General features: G+C 37.5%; 2 protein-coding genes across 3 annotated transcripts in view; both read left to right on the top strand.

The window, feature by feature from the left end:
- LOC306870239 (mucosa-associated lymphoid tissue lymphoma translocation protein 1-like) overlaps window positions 1-15,222 on the top strand; it is a 1,002,100-nt gene that overhangs the window by 602,372 nt on the left and 384,506 nt on the right. The window lies entirely within an intron of this gene.
- Window positions 1-15,222, top strand: part of LOC306870259 (potassium channel subfamily T member 1-like) — an 82,141-nt gene that overhangs the window by 55,803 nt on the left and 11,116 nt on the right. The window contains exons 15-26 of the mRNA XM_079417420.1: window positions 6,614-6,722; window positions 7,106-7,255; window positions 7,687-7,922; window positions 8,322-8,342; window positions 9,168-9,381; window positions 10,595-10,700; window positions 11,888-12,060; window positions 12,548-12,619; window positions 12,711-12,845; window positions 13,005-13,116; window positions 13,775-13,876; window positions 15,051-15,134. Coding sequence (XP_079273546.1) covers window positions 6,614-6,722; window positions 7,106-7,255; window positions 7,687-7,922; window positions 8,322-8,342; window positions 9,168-9,381; window positions 10,595-10,700; window positions 11,888-12,060; window positions 12,548-12,619; window positions 12,711-12,845; window positions 13,005-13,116; window positions 13,775-13,876; window positions 15,051-15,134 — 1,514 coding nt within the window. The remainder of the gene's footprint in view (window positions 1-6,613; window positions 6,723-7,105; window positions 7,256-7,686; window positions 7,923-8,321; window positions 8,343-9,167; window positions 9,382-10,594; window positions 10,701-11,887; window positions 12,061-12,547; window positions 12,620-12,710; window positions 12,846-13,004; window positions 13,117-13,774; window positions 13,877-15,050; window positions 15,135-15,222) is intronic.

Genomic DNA, 15,222 nt, shown 5'->3' on the forward strand with positions numbered 1-15,222 from the left:
CTCACAGCCACACACTCCCTCTTTGAACTATTACCGTCTGGTCGACGCTACAGAGCTCTGAGCACCAGAACGACCAGACACAGATACAGTTTCTTCCCTCAGGCAATCCATTTCATGAGCACTTGACGCTAAACGTGGAGTCGTGGCCTAATGGATAGAGAGTTGGACTTGTCGCCTCTGGCTTGCTTAGTTGGGGACACTTCATTTCCAGCAATATCGTCAACCTGATTGCAAAGACACTATTTAAACTGAACTGAGCTCGATGATGACATCACTGAATTCAATAATGAAATGCCTTTAACTGAAAATCTTTTTTTAATCTTTTCATTTTATATTATTGACACACTATTTTCCTTTTTTGATATTGTGCAGATGCTTTGACACAATTTACATTGTTAAAAGCGCTAATTAAATAAAGGTGACTTGACTTGACTTGTAACCCGAAGGTCGTGGGTTCAAGTCTCAGGTTCGGCAGGGATTGTAGGTGGGGGGAGTGAATAACCAACACTCTCTCCACCCTCAATACCACGACTGAGGTGAGACCCTTGAGCAAGGCACCAAACCCCCAACTGCTCCCCGGGCGCCGCAGCATTGGCTGCCCACTGCTCCGGGTGTATGTTCACTACTGTGTGTACGCTTGGATGGGTTAAATGCAGAGCACAAATTCCGAGTATGGGTCACCATACTTGGCCACACACCACTTCCCTTTCCCTTTCCTTATTATATATTATTTATTCACCACACATACTTATTTTTTCATTTCAAATTTGCACATATCAGACCTGTACACACATAATTGTCTATATTATATATTGTGTTTTTGCTATTTTGTACATTGCCTATTTGTATATTTGTATATTATTCTTTTATTATCTGTGTTCTGTCCTGTTGCTGTCTTTCTCTTGCACTGTGGAGCTTCTGTCACTATAACAAATTCCTCGTATGTGTAAACATACCTGGCCAATAAAGCTCATTCTGATCTTCTGATCTGATAATAAATATAGATCCATCTGGATTCTAGACCCTCTGTCTCCCAAGTTATACATCCTTTTGGTTCGTGGTTATGAGCAGCCGATTTGTATGTCTAGCATGGCCTCTACGTCTTGGGTCACTGCATTTGCATTTACATGTTTTCATTTAGCAGATGAGGTGTAGTATTAAGAGGGAATAATATGCCCCTTTGTGTGTGCAGTGCTCTAAAAGCATGTTGTAATTCAAACACCTTGAGAAAGGTAAATAATAAAGAAAAGACATTTAAAATAAACAGCTTTAACTCACTGGCATATTAACTTTTAATGCAAGATTCTTGTTTTGTTTCTCGTTTTTGTGTGTTGCGCGGGATTATAATCTTGATCCACATGTTCATATAAGAGTCATCCATGGCAATATAGCAGTAGCCTTGATTAACAGTACAGTGTGTGTGGTTTTATTGTGAAAAACCAAGCGTAGCGTTAGTTCTGGCAGGTCACGTTAGTCAAGCTCGCAGCTCGCTGACTCTCAGCTGATCCCCATCTACCTATAGGAATACAACACCTATCTAAGCATTCATATATAAGGTCGTCAGTATTATCAGCAGTTTTCGCATTGCTCAATAGCTAATTACCCTCCTCCATCCCCCAACTCCTCGTCTGTCAGTCAGGATCCAGCCCTCTGATTCTCTTTGAATCAGAAAAATTCTAAATATGTGTACATAAAATTACTGAACTTTTTAACAAATCTGCAATACATTGTTGGTTCTGTTCTGTTTACCCTGGGGGGTTATTGCTACTCTCCCTGCTCTCATCCATGCTAGGCTGCATGGATGCGCAGGCAGTTCTTGCCCAGAACAAAACCATACCGCCAATCCAAACTATATGCTAATTGTCAATCATCTTTGACGATAGTGGTCCTGGCAGAAATGGTTGTGATATAAAGTTCTTTCAACTACAGTGGTGTGAAAAAGTGTTGGCCCCCTTCCTGATTTTTTCATTAAAAAAAAAACCCTTCATTTAAAAACTGCATGTTGTGTTTACTTGTGTTATCCTTGATTAATATTTAAATTAGTTTGATGATCTGAAAGATTAAAGTGTGACAAACATGCAAAAAAAATAAAAAATCAGCAGCTACCAATGCGATGCGATACGATTCACCCCTATTACGATGCAGTGCGATCTGATTTCGATTAAATTCAACACAATGCGATTCAATGCAATACCATGCAATAGAGATCACTTTGTCTCAAGGGCCGTTTCATTAAACAAGTTAACCAAATAAGCCAGGCTTATTTCAGTTAGTCTGACTCGTTGTCAAATGATTTGGTTCCATAAAGCAAATTTAACATAGGCTTAGATCAAGCTTAGTCACTGTGGCAACTTATGCTGGGAAACTAACCTGGTCATGGTAACCTGGTTTTATGACAGCTGTACCTTTTTATAGTTTGCCGAACATTTAGCAGAACATTAGAACATCACAATCTAAAATTGCTCTTTAAAGCATTAAAATAACTCAATTAAAAGTTAAAATCACTGAATTAAAAATGAAAATAAATAATAAAGAAAATTATTATTTTAACTGCTATAAGAAACATACATTAACTCATTTGAGCTTAGTAATTAGTAGCCTACTGTACCTACTAGCTTACATTTTATTTACCTATTACAATAGTCCCGTTACAGTTACTGATATCATAAAAATACACTTATGTAGGTTTAAAATTCCACAAAAGACACATTTAATGTCCAACAACAAATAATTTAGCAAAATGTATATTTTACTCAGAATTATTGCGCTCCTATTCGATTGCGCTCCGTCTGTTTAGTGCGCATGCGTGCAGCAGCGCTCGTTCACTCGTGTGCCTCGCCCACTCCTCACAGAAAAATGGATATGTTTGCATGACTTTTTAACATTCACAGATTAAAAAATATACCTGTGACATGTCAGTTATGCACTGAGGAAAACACATCTCAAATGGATTAAACAGCACAGATATATTTGCTGTTTGCCATGGTGGATCGATTTGATCCATGATCGACATTAATGGCTGCTTAAGAATAAGCGTGCACAAATTAGTGAGATTGTGTGAATTAAATTTTTCGTTTATGGAACTGCTTTAGTCCCAATTGATTTGTTAGATTATTTCAGGTCTCTGTGGTTTTATTCATCATATTCACGCAGCAGCAGTGGTGGTGAGAGAACGTCTCGGGTTACTTCACTGTAACCCTGTTCCCTGAAAAAGCGGGAACGAGATGCTGCGTTTCAATAATGCTAATGAGAACATTCTTTGTTCGACTGGTTGCGAAGCACGTGTGTTAAACACACCAAGAATTGACTTAAACAACCTCGGTGAGTGATGTAATTGATTACGTGCACCTGCAGGTTATAAATAGACATGAAACGGACATACCTTCAGGTTACGCTTTGTCTGAAGAGACGCCCAGGCACGTCTACAGTGCGGCATTGAGGCACAGCATCTCGTTTCTGCTTTTTCAGGGAACAGGGTTACAGTGAAGTAACCTGAGACAATTGATGTGCCAATCGAGAAGATGGCCTCTCCAGATCCCTTGGGCTGGACGGCCATCCAAGATGCACCCCAGCCCGTAAGGGAAGCGTCTGTCTTTAGCATCTTGCGACGACAACACAGGCCTAGAGTGGGACCCAAAGTCAGAAACCGGAGTCTGAACCACATAGGGTACGAAGCCCCTGGTGCGTAAACCTTATTTGCCTCTGGGGATTGGCCCTTGGATGAAATCCCCTGGCTCTGAGCCACAAATGAAACAATCTCATGTGCAGGAAGCCCAAAGGTTTCACCGTGGATGCAGCTGCCATGAGACCTAGCACCCTCTGAAGGTAATGAACAGTGATTCTCTGGCCTAGCTTGATGTTCTTTAGGGCGTTTAGAATGGATTTGACGCATGCAGGAGACAGCTGTGCCTGCATTGTGATCGAATCCCATACAACCCCCAAATACGTTGTCCTCTGAGCAGGAGAGAGAACGCTTTTCTTGGCATTGACTCGCAACCCCAGAGATTCGAGATGAGCTAGGACGACATCCCGAGACTGAACCAGAATCAGCCAGTCGTCTATGTATTTTAATATGCGGATGTCCTGGAGTTGCAGAGGAGCCAGTGCTGCATCCATGCATTTCGTGTACGTGCGGGGTGACAAAGCTAGGCCGAATGGAAGAACCCGATACTGGTAAGCTTAGCCCCCGAAAAGCGAACCTCAGGAGCTTCCTGTGTTGTGGCAAGCTTCTATGTGAAAATATGCGACTTGCGATCGATTTTCACAAACCAATCCGCCGATTGGATCTGAGACACAATCATCTTGATTGTCAACATTTTTAACTTGTAAGTTCTTAGGTAGCAGTTCAATCTGTGAAGATTTAAAATTGGACACAACCGCCCATCTTTCTTGGGCACCAGAAAATACCGGCTGGAATAGCCTGTCTCTCTGTCTGGCAGGGGAACACGTTCTATGGCCCCTTTGTCTAGCAGAGCTTGCAATTCCTGTGTCAACAAGTGCACTCGTTCCAGTTTCACGGAAGTGGAGACCCCGCCGTTGAAACGCGGAGGTCGATATGCAAACTGAATCCTGTAGCCTTTCTCTACAGTCCTTTCTACCCACAGCGAGATATTTGGCCATTAGCTTCCATGCTGCCAGCTTCTCTGAAAGGGGCACTAGTTTTGACACTTCGCTTTGTTTGGAGTGCCTCGGGAAAGAGCACGCTATTGCTGCTCTTGAGGATGCTGAGTGTGAGCACTGAGAGTTATTCCCTATCGGGGTGCTCCGCTCAAGGCTCACTTTCTTTCAAGAGGGGCGAGCCTCAGCGTCCTCATTAAGATCATGGGGTTTGCGCATCGAGCTGGCTGAGTGACGAGGAATGCGCGAGCCTCCTCTCTCTCTCGTGTTTGGTGATGAGTTTTCGGCTCAAGGTCTGCATTTAAAATCACACCAGAAGTGTTCAGCAGTTCTTCCACACTGACTGAATCAATCATTTCTTTTTGAATCTTACCTTATACACAGAGGCACTGTCATGTTAGAATAGAAAAGGGCCCTGTCCAAACTGTTGCAATAAAATCAGAAGCACACAATTCCCTAGAATATCATTATATACTTAAACATTAAGATTTGTACTCATGGAAATTACTAAAGTAGTCAAACCTGTTCATTAGAAGGGGATGACCCAATACTTTTGGCAATATAGTGTATGTTTGTCCATGTGTTCACACTGTCTGGCGGCCATTTTGAAAGTTGTCGGAAAACTTTCACCAAAAGAGGAGCCCCTTAAATGTGTGTTTTTTAGATGTTTAAGCCTTTATTTTGTTTAAATTTCACTACTTATTGTAAAATTAAGAGATTAATGTTCAGACTTTTGCATATTATAACCTGGAACGTGGATGTGGGAAATAGTTACTTTAGATCCAAAAGATAGTTTTAGCAACATAGCGCAGATGCTACAGAACACAGTTAGCTGACTAGCTGTATGAGATTGTGTGCTACGCTAACATATTACTTCACAGGCTTTACTGGCTTGTACTTTTACATCCATAATATTATAAATTGACAGTTTATTGCTGGTCTGTGGTTTTACAGTGCTGTAATTTTTAAAGATTTCATATTATTTTAAGGTACACTACTATGAAAATCACACAACTTCAGTGTGACATCAATAAGAAAAAGTATAATTTTATAGGTATTGTTAATAATAGTTATTCATATTAAAATATGTATGAACTTAATACATGACCTAGATTATTTATTTAGCAAAAATCCTGTCATTTTAATAAATATTACATGAAATTTATAAACAATTGTTGCTGCTCCCATTAAGTTCAGTGTGCTCTCTTTAAGCTCTTCCACATTGAACGTCTATGTAAATACTTCATAAACAGACATTAAATATTAACTGATGGATGTCACTTTAAGTTAAGTTTATTGATTTTCTATGGATTCTGTCGACTCAAATCTGTAGACTAGCTTTGATCTTTGGCAACGAACATAAGCTTCCAGACTGTAAATCTGTGGAAAATCAGGGCAAAAATCATGTAGTGTATTCCAGCCATAAGAGAATATAGATAAGTTTACATCCATGTAATAGAGGCTTCATAATGAGACTAGTTTCTGTGTTCATACCCATGAATTAAATGTTTTATTGGTTTGTTTTATTTATTTTTTGAATGTCTTAGCTGAACTTGGACAAGTATAGATGTTGCAATGTGCTTTAATGACACTTCACTATGAATATATAACTGATCAAATTGAATGCCTTGTTGCTTGATTTTAGTGTTCTGCTTTTTTGTGATTGAATTTGTACCTTCAAAAATATATATTTTTACAATTATTCTTTAAAAAAATTCCTTAAACAAATAAAACTTGATGTGAGCTTAATTGGAACAGGGGTGTGCTTAAAGGGTACAAAAATGCTTTTGTCATTTAAAATAAAATTAAATATTTTTGTGTGAGAGATTAATATTTTATTTTAACATAACTGTTTGTAAAGAAACCAATATCTTGTGCACTAAAAATGTCTCAATGTAGATTTTGGTGAGCTTAATAGGTACGTTTACCCTATATTACATTGCATTACATTATAAATTGTCACACAAAAGATGTGTCGGTGTGTTTTGTTTGTTAGATCATGTGGTGTGTGAGGAGGAGTTCAAGTATGCCATGCTGGCCCTCAACTGTGTGTGTCCAGCCACTTCTACACTGGTCACACTCCTGGTGCACACGTCTCGTGGACAGTGAGTACTGATGTCTTTCCTTTTTTCCCTGACACTGATCAAAAAGAAGTGCCTTCTCAAATGCTGTTTATTTTATTGAAGGATTTAATAATGAATAATGGCACCTCACGTAACCTTTCCAATTCTGTGATCCCTAACAATTAATAGCGTCATAAATAATTACTCAGGGCAGATTTGTGAGGAGAGCCGATCAATGCCATTAAACTTCCTGTGATCATTTCCCAGAGGAAGACTAACCATGCATTCACCTGAACTCGCTGAGATTTTTTTAATAAAGAAAACTATCAAATAATCCCACAATAACAGTAATATCACATTTGTTGAAACAAGGTTTGGAGTGTCATTTTTGTGCTTGTTTTTGACCTGTCTGCTTGGGGTTTCAGGGAGGGACAGGCGTCTCCAGAACAGTGGCAGAGGACATATGGCCGTTGCTCTGGGAATGAAGTTTACCACATTTGTCTGATGGACAGCAAGTTCTTTGGCGAATATGACGGGAAGAGTTTTACTTACGCCTCCTTCCATGCACATAAAAAGTGAGTGATTGTGCAACATTTAATTTGAGCTGCACAATTTACTATTGAGATGCATTTGAAGTGATTCATTTATGTCACTTTTGATCAACTTAATACATCCTTGCCTAATAGAAGTATTAATGTCTACTTTTAAACAGTAGTGTATATATCTGGTAATTCACACTCTATTGGCCACTTTGCTCAGCCTATTATAGCTTAATCTAATTTACATTATAATGGTCATATGCACTTTATTACCATGTGAACTTCATTTGCATCATAATGTTTTTATTCACTTGATATATTACTAAATGCATTTCACTTGTACTCTACAGAATGACAAAGATGAATATATTGAATTCAAGATCCTCAAAGCAGTGTCAGGGTGTAGATCCTGTTAGCACTGCAACTGCACTTTTCTCTCTTAAACACCAAAATCTTCTGTCTCTTAGGTATGGCGTCTGCCTAATCGGCACAAAGAGAGAAGAAAATAAGAGCATACTTCTGAACCCCGGCCCTCGCCACATCATGTCTGCCACAGACACCTGCTACTACATCAATATCACGAAAGAAGAGAACTCTGCCTTCATCTTCAAACAGGAGGAGAAGCACAGCAAAGGGCTATCGGCCACCGGCGTGTATGACGCCCCCTCTCGTCTCCCGGTGCAGAGCATCATCGCAAGCATGGGTGAGGGAACAGATAGTAGTGTCTACCTGATGAAGGGATGTAACTAACAGAAATCTTCAAACTTTTAATCATCAGCCTATTGAGTTTCTTGAAAGCTGCACTGTGTAATTTCTGTGCCACTAGCAGCACCAAGTGGAAATCCGAAAATAATGACTGATTTAAACTTTAGTGGTGTTGTTATTGTTACATAACAGCCTAAACAAATGAAGCACAAGTTTTAATTTGTTTACATCAGTGCAGCCGCAGGGTTGGTTTCCGTATGGATGCTATATGCCAGTTAGTGCTATGAGAGTAACGTTCAGAAACAACATTGTCAAGGTGAATTTATCAAAATAAAGAAGTTTCAAGTCATGCTCATGATAAAATATACTTTCTTTAATTGTTTCTCCTTTGTTGAAGTTGATCAGTCTACTTCATATGGTAAGTCTGAGCATGAGTTAAATCATAAGACATCATTAGTGGATGTCTGTGTAAATGTTAACATTTACAGAAACCTCTCCCTCCCATTCATTCCTGTTACTTTGAGGAACTCAAAAGCTCAAGGCTTTTGTCCTGCAAGCTTTTTACTTAGAAAATGATGGGTTTTTTTCCTTGTTTGGGTTTGGAAACTGCTTTTGCATGTATAAAATATCCCTGGCCTAGTCTCTACTGTAATTATTTATATATAAGGAATTAGTTCATTATGTTTCTTCACTGATTTGTTTTCACAACTGCTCTTAACTATTTTCTGCATAACAGCAAAATTTCCCTTCAGAACATTTTCTTCCCTTCAGCATTTTTAAATTAAACCTCATGGTGCTTAAAGATTTTGGTTGCAAAGCACTGATTTGAAATGTGCAAATCAGTCTTCATTCATAAAAAGCAATAAATCAGGGTTGAGGTCAACTTCAGCGCATTTAAGAAATATTGTGCTGTAATTAAATATTTATACCATCTACTGTATACGTAGGCTAATTTTCCTAGTAATTCACACAAGATTTTTCATTTTATTCATTGTGCTGATGGAAATGAACTGGAATTGACCTAAATTCTAAGTCATCAAAAATTGATGTTCATAATGCAGTATTTCTTTGGCCACTTTCATTGCACTGAAAATAGCACAAAAGCAATTGACATTTCAGATTAGACAACAGTTTTTAGATCGTTTCATCGGTGGACACGTCAATTTCCTCACACTACACTTTCCCAAAGCTCACCCAAAGAGGAAAACCTCAACTCTCATGGCTCATTTGTTTTGCATTACAGGAACTGTGGCCATTGACCTGCAGAACCCAGATCCCCCGGCTGACAGCAGTAAACTGGCCCTGCCCACAGAGAACGGAGCTGGGAGTCGTAGACCCAGCATTGCCCCTGTGCTTGAGATCGCTGATTCCTCTGCAATCCTGCCTTGTGATCTTCTCAGTGACCCCTCAGAAGATGAGACCAACCAATCGGATGAGGAAGGAGCACCAGCCTTAGAGTAAATACCATTTTAAAAGTACAAAATCGATGTGATTTCTCAGGGAAAGTGTAATAGAATCGTTTGTCTTTGACTTTTTAAAGAGCCAGCAAATGTGAATGCAGGAGCCTTAAATCAAGTCTCATGTGGATAGCTGTGCTACTACTTTCCTAAGCAACCCATTTTTTACTTGAAAGATAAAACAGTGATAAATAAAATATTCAAGTACAGCACCAGTAAAACCCTGTATACTTACACTACTGTTCAAAAGTTTGGGGTCGCTAAGATAAAAAAAAAAAAAAAAAAAGTTAAAGGTCTCTTCTGCTCACCAAGGGAAAAAAATCATTACATTTTAAAATGACTTTTGAGTTTGAATGCATTTAAAATGTAATTTATTACTGTGATAGCAAAGCTGAATTTTCAGCAGCCACCACTCCAGTCTTTAGTGTCACACAATCCTTCAGAAATCATTCTGATTTGCTGCTTAAGAAACATTTATTATTATCAGTGTTAAAAACAGTTGTGCTTCTTAATGTTGTGGAAACTGTTATACATTTTTTAGGATTCTTTGATGATAAGAACATTATAAAGAACAGCATTTAATCAAATACAAATTTTATCACATTATAAATGTTTTTACTGACACTTCTGATCAATTTAATGCATCATTGCTGAAAAAAACTTTTCAATTTTTTTTATCTTACCTCTATGACTTCTAGTTATTTCTTAACTGTGCGCTCTCTGTAGTGTGATTGTTGAATTACATTTTATAGCTTTCGGGAAGATCAGATGAACCTTAACTGTATTAGTTGTTATCAGCCTTTCAGCGGTCATGCTGCAGAATAATTACAGCGTTTGCTTATGTCAGTCAGAGCCGGAGGAGACTTCGACTCATTCTCTCTCTCTCTTTCTCACACACACACACACACATGCGCACACATAAAGACTAAATCTCTTGAGCACTGAGTCATTCTTAGTCGCCGCAGGACTCCTGTATTTTCTAATGCTTTCTCTTGGTGTAGAAACCCTGCTCTGCTGTACTGAGCTGCTGAATCTTCAGTGCTCTCACAGTGCCATCTACTGATCATTTACATGCAATGCTTTCAAAAATAAACCCTTTGTAGACCGATTTATGTCAGTCAAGGGTTCATGTGCTGTCTATGCATTAAATAGAAACATTCATTCTAATTAATTCTCATACTTGTTGCATTTTATATCCTTCTGCTTTTTCAAGGTGTATTAAAGGCTATCCTCCAAACTCCCCTTACATTGGAAGCTCCCCAACTCTTTGTCACCTTTTGCAACAAAAGGCGCCATTTTGTTGCCTACGACTTGACAAGGTGAGTGTATAACTCTTAATGCACCCTTAAATTCTGAAAACGATTCAGCTTAATCCATTGCTGTGGGATAGTTTGATTAAAGAGAAATTGTGAAGTTTTTACTGACTTATGTAATGCTATTATATTTTAACGGAGTGTCTATTTACGCTTTGTGCAAATAGCCTGCCTTGTTGACAGAGGCTGTTTACACTAACTCCGCCCACAAACGTGTGATTGGGATAGTCAACATGATAAAAAACGGCTATAAATCATCAGCTCCAGTGGCGCAGATGGTAAAGCTCGTGCCGTGGCCCGCCTTTTGACAAACTTTTTTTTCTTCTTTTTCAAATCTCGTATCACATCGTAAAGGCATTTTATTTTCAATAGAAATTAAGGAAATCACCAAAAAGTTGAAAATAAAGTATCGGGTAGGGTTAGGGCTATAGGTGTAGGGAGGGCTTTATTGTACCAATAAAGTGGCATCCATTTAATAATTTTAATTAAAATTATGATTTACACTCAATACGTTGTTATTGCATACTATTTTATAATGTACTACAATACTGAGGTGCAGATAATTTCCACTATTTGCAATAAGTAGTATAAATATCAGAAAATCCTGCTATTTTAACATTGTAAATAACATCTATAGCTATTTGCACTTAGTGTAAATAGCATATCTCTAAAAATACTGCTATTTCCACTTAGTGTAAATAGCATCTAATTGCTGCCATATTTTAAATACGTCATGCATTTTAGCAATAAATATGTAAAAGTACAAAGAAATGGGTATTGTCATATTTCAGGGCACTGTTCATTTTACATTAAATACATTTCACACTATTTATTTGAACTCACTTTTCATTATGCTTATATTTACTGAATTTATGATGACTTCATGATGTTTTCAATGTAATGATATATTGATGTTGTCCACTGTATTCAATATTTTATAGCTTATGTTTTTTATTTTATGTATTTCAATTCATATTTCCTGAGGTTTTTCATTTTGTGGCATATTGTGGTATTTTGTCTTTTTTCGATTTACATGAAAAAATACGTATTTATTTATTTATTGCAACATTCTATGATGCATTTAAGAACATTTGTGTGTGTGTTCACATATAATGCCTTCATACATTTAGAGCTGATATTTGTATCACTTATTTCAGTCCATTAAACATTAACATACTTGTTTTTTATTGCAGGGTTGTCGGCACAATAGCTTTGAAGATGCCAAGGCATATGGTTTCAAAAACAAGTTGATTATCGTTTCTGCTGAGACAGCGGGAAATGGCCTGTACAACTTCATAGTGCCACTGCGTGCCTATTACCGACCCCGGAAGGAGCTGAATCCTATTGTGCTGCTGCTGGATAATCCGTGAGCTAGCTGCCGCATTAGTTTTTCAACCCATATTACTGTTCATAGTGATGACTTTAGACTTCGAAAGCCAGTTGAAAGCATTGCCTGACCCAACTTTACCACTTAAAAATACTTCCAAGCATATTTGCATAAAAAACTAATCTCTGTTCACACTCTGTCATGCATTAGGTGGAACTCCTTATGTATTATATTGCTAATGCTAAATGCTTTCAAAAGTGTTGTTCAGTATGCACCACATATTCTTCCTTTCAGTAATGCAAAATAGTGTACACAGTTGTTGTCACATTGTAGATTATTCCTCAGAGTTTCCATGGCAACTGTCAAAATCCTTTTTGCAATTATCTGCTTATGCATTTTGCACAAGCTTTTACCCTGAGAATAAATTTTTATAAGGTTGTTTGCCAGTGCCAAACATTTAAGAACTTTAAAACTGCAGCTGTGAGTGGATTAGCATTGTCAAACTGCTCTACCCCTCCATTTCCAGGCCTGATAATCATTTTCTTGAAGCCATCTGCTGTTTCCCTATGGTGTACTACATGGCTGGTACCATTGACAAGTAGGTCTTTAAACATTTTAGTGCACATACAGAACCCGAAATGGGTTTTAGTCTGGTCTGAATGGTCCATTTGTGCTGTTTTTTCTCGTAGTTTGGATAACTTGCTGCAGTGTGGCATCATTTACGCTGATAACTTGGTGGTGGTGGATAAGGAGAGCACGATGAGTGCAGAGGAAGACTACATGGCAGATGCTAAAACCATAGTCAATGTGCAGACCATGTTCAGGTACGTTGTATCCTGTCCTGTAACAGCAGATTAGTTGTATTTGTCTTCAAGCTGATGTTTTCCTCTACATTAACTGGGTACTAATTACTTACTAGGCTGAGTTTTTCCTGCAAAACTTAATTTTCGTCTTTGTTCTCCTGTTGTTGTTTCTTCTACTAGGTTGTTTCCTAGTCTCAGCATAATCACTGAGCTAACCCATCCTTCTAATATGAGATTCATGCAGTTTCGTGCCAAAGACTGCTACTCCCTGGCTCTCTCCAAACTCGAAAAGGTGTCATATCTTAACAAGCACACCATTTCAGTTAACCTCTTGGTCCAAAAGTCATGAGATGGTTTTCTGTTTAGAATATTTAGAATTTATTATTTCAGTTATTGCAAATTATATTGATGATAACAGTGTGTGAAAAGTTAAATAAAAAATGAAAAAGAATTTGAGAATGATCTGTGTAAAACCTTTCATCACATGATCTAGAAATAGTGCAGAAAGTTATCTAAATTATTTGTTGTTCATTTGTTTGTTTTAAAAAATATATTTATTTATTTTTTATTTCTAGGTTTAAATTAGATCGAGTCCCAGACTTTTGGAATCCAATAATAATTTATAATTATTCTTCCTTGCAAGTAAAAAACTTAACTACTCTAACCAGGCCTAACATTAACATCCTACATTTCAGATTTTCTATGGTATGAAATAACTTTGCTTAAATACTACAAATGTATTGACATGATGCATTAGGAATCTTTCTGAGTGATTCTTAAGTATGGTGTATTTGTGATGATTGCTTGCTTCAAATGGCTGTAAATGGCTGAAAATACCGAAACTGGGATAATGCTGCATCAGAAATTGCCAGATGGTCTCAAAATCTCAAATCATCAGCAGTGGAAAGAGCCATCAATATTTTGTTGTGATCTTTTTCCCTTTTCTCCAGATAGAGAGAGATAAGGGCTCTAATCTGGCATTCATGTTCCGCCTCCCATTCGCTGCAGGCAGAGTGTTCAGTATTAGTATGCTGGATACTCTTCTTTACCAGGTGGGTAATAGATCAGATGCAACTTCTGCTAATCCTCTTCCAAGAAATTTAATATTTTGCGCCACCTTGTGGCACTCTGATATCTATGAACACATACACACACACACACTACAGTTCAAAACATTTGGGGGTTAGTAAGTTTTTTATTTTTAAAGAATTGAATGGTTTTATTCAGCAGGGACAAATTAAACTGGGTTGAATTAAACTGAAGTGACAAAAACATGTATAATGTTACAAACGTTTTCTATTTAAAATGCAGTTTTTAACTATTAATCAAATAATTCATCAAATTTTACAGTTTGCAGAATTACAGTTTTTAACATTTAAAATAATAAATACATTTCTTGGGCACAAAATCAGCATATTAGTATGACTTCTGAAGGATCGTGTGACACTGAAAAGACTGGCGTAATGGCTGCTGAACACTCAGCTTTGCCATCACAGGAATAAATTAAATTACATATATATATATATATTTGAAAACAGAGAAAATTGTTAAAACGTAATAATATCACAAAATTACTCTTTTTACAGTATTTCGATTTATTAAATACAGCATTGGTGAGAAGAAACCTCTTAAAGGTTAAAAAAAAATTTTTTTCAAAGAATCCTGAAAAAAAAAATGCATCACTGTTTGCATAACAGTACAACTGTTTTTAACACTGATAATGTTTTTTTTTATTAAAGTCTTATCAACCCCAAACTTGTGAACAGTAGTGTACGTATGTACAGTATGTATATGCCATATTTTTTTATATATTAAGTTAGGGGTCTTCAAAAGAAGGGCTGCTAATTATTTAAAATTACTGTATTTGTCAATCAAAAACATTGTTAAATCCAGCCAATGTTAAAGATACTCAGTTTACTCAGATAACTCAGTTTCAGCTTAATGTGTCATTGTCCCTCCCACATTAAAATAAATGTGTATATAGTGCATTTTATTTTTGTTTCTCCACACATTTGATGTTCAAAACTAAAGGCAGTTTTTCACCTTTCTGTGCAGTAGATAGAAACAGAGTACCTTGAGTGGCATTTGCAGTAGACTGATCCTGCTTTGCTCCCCTCGGGCACGGAGTCTCTGTAGAGTCTTTATTGATTGTCTGAGGTCTGGAGATCATCTGTGTGCTTTCTGGGGACTGTTTCTGTGTTTATGTAGTTTCTGTTTATCCTCTAGTCTTTTGTGAAGGACTATATGATTCTGATTGCAAGACTCCTGCTCGGTCTAGACACCACCCCGGGCTCTGGCTACCTCTGTGCTGTAAGTGTAATCACAAACAAAAACGCTCCCACACACCCTCAGCAGCCAGTATGTCTGGCATCATTGCGTGCCATTGTTTTGCATATAT

Source organism: Barbus barbus (assembly GCF_936440315.1).
Source record: "Barbus barbus genome assembly, chromosome: 5".
NCBI classification, from domain to species: Eukaryota; Metazoa; Chordata; class Actinopteri; order Cypriniformes; family Cyprinidae; genus Barbus; species Barbus barbus.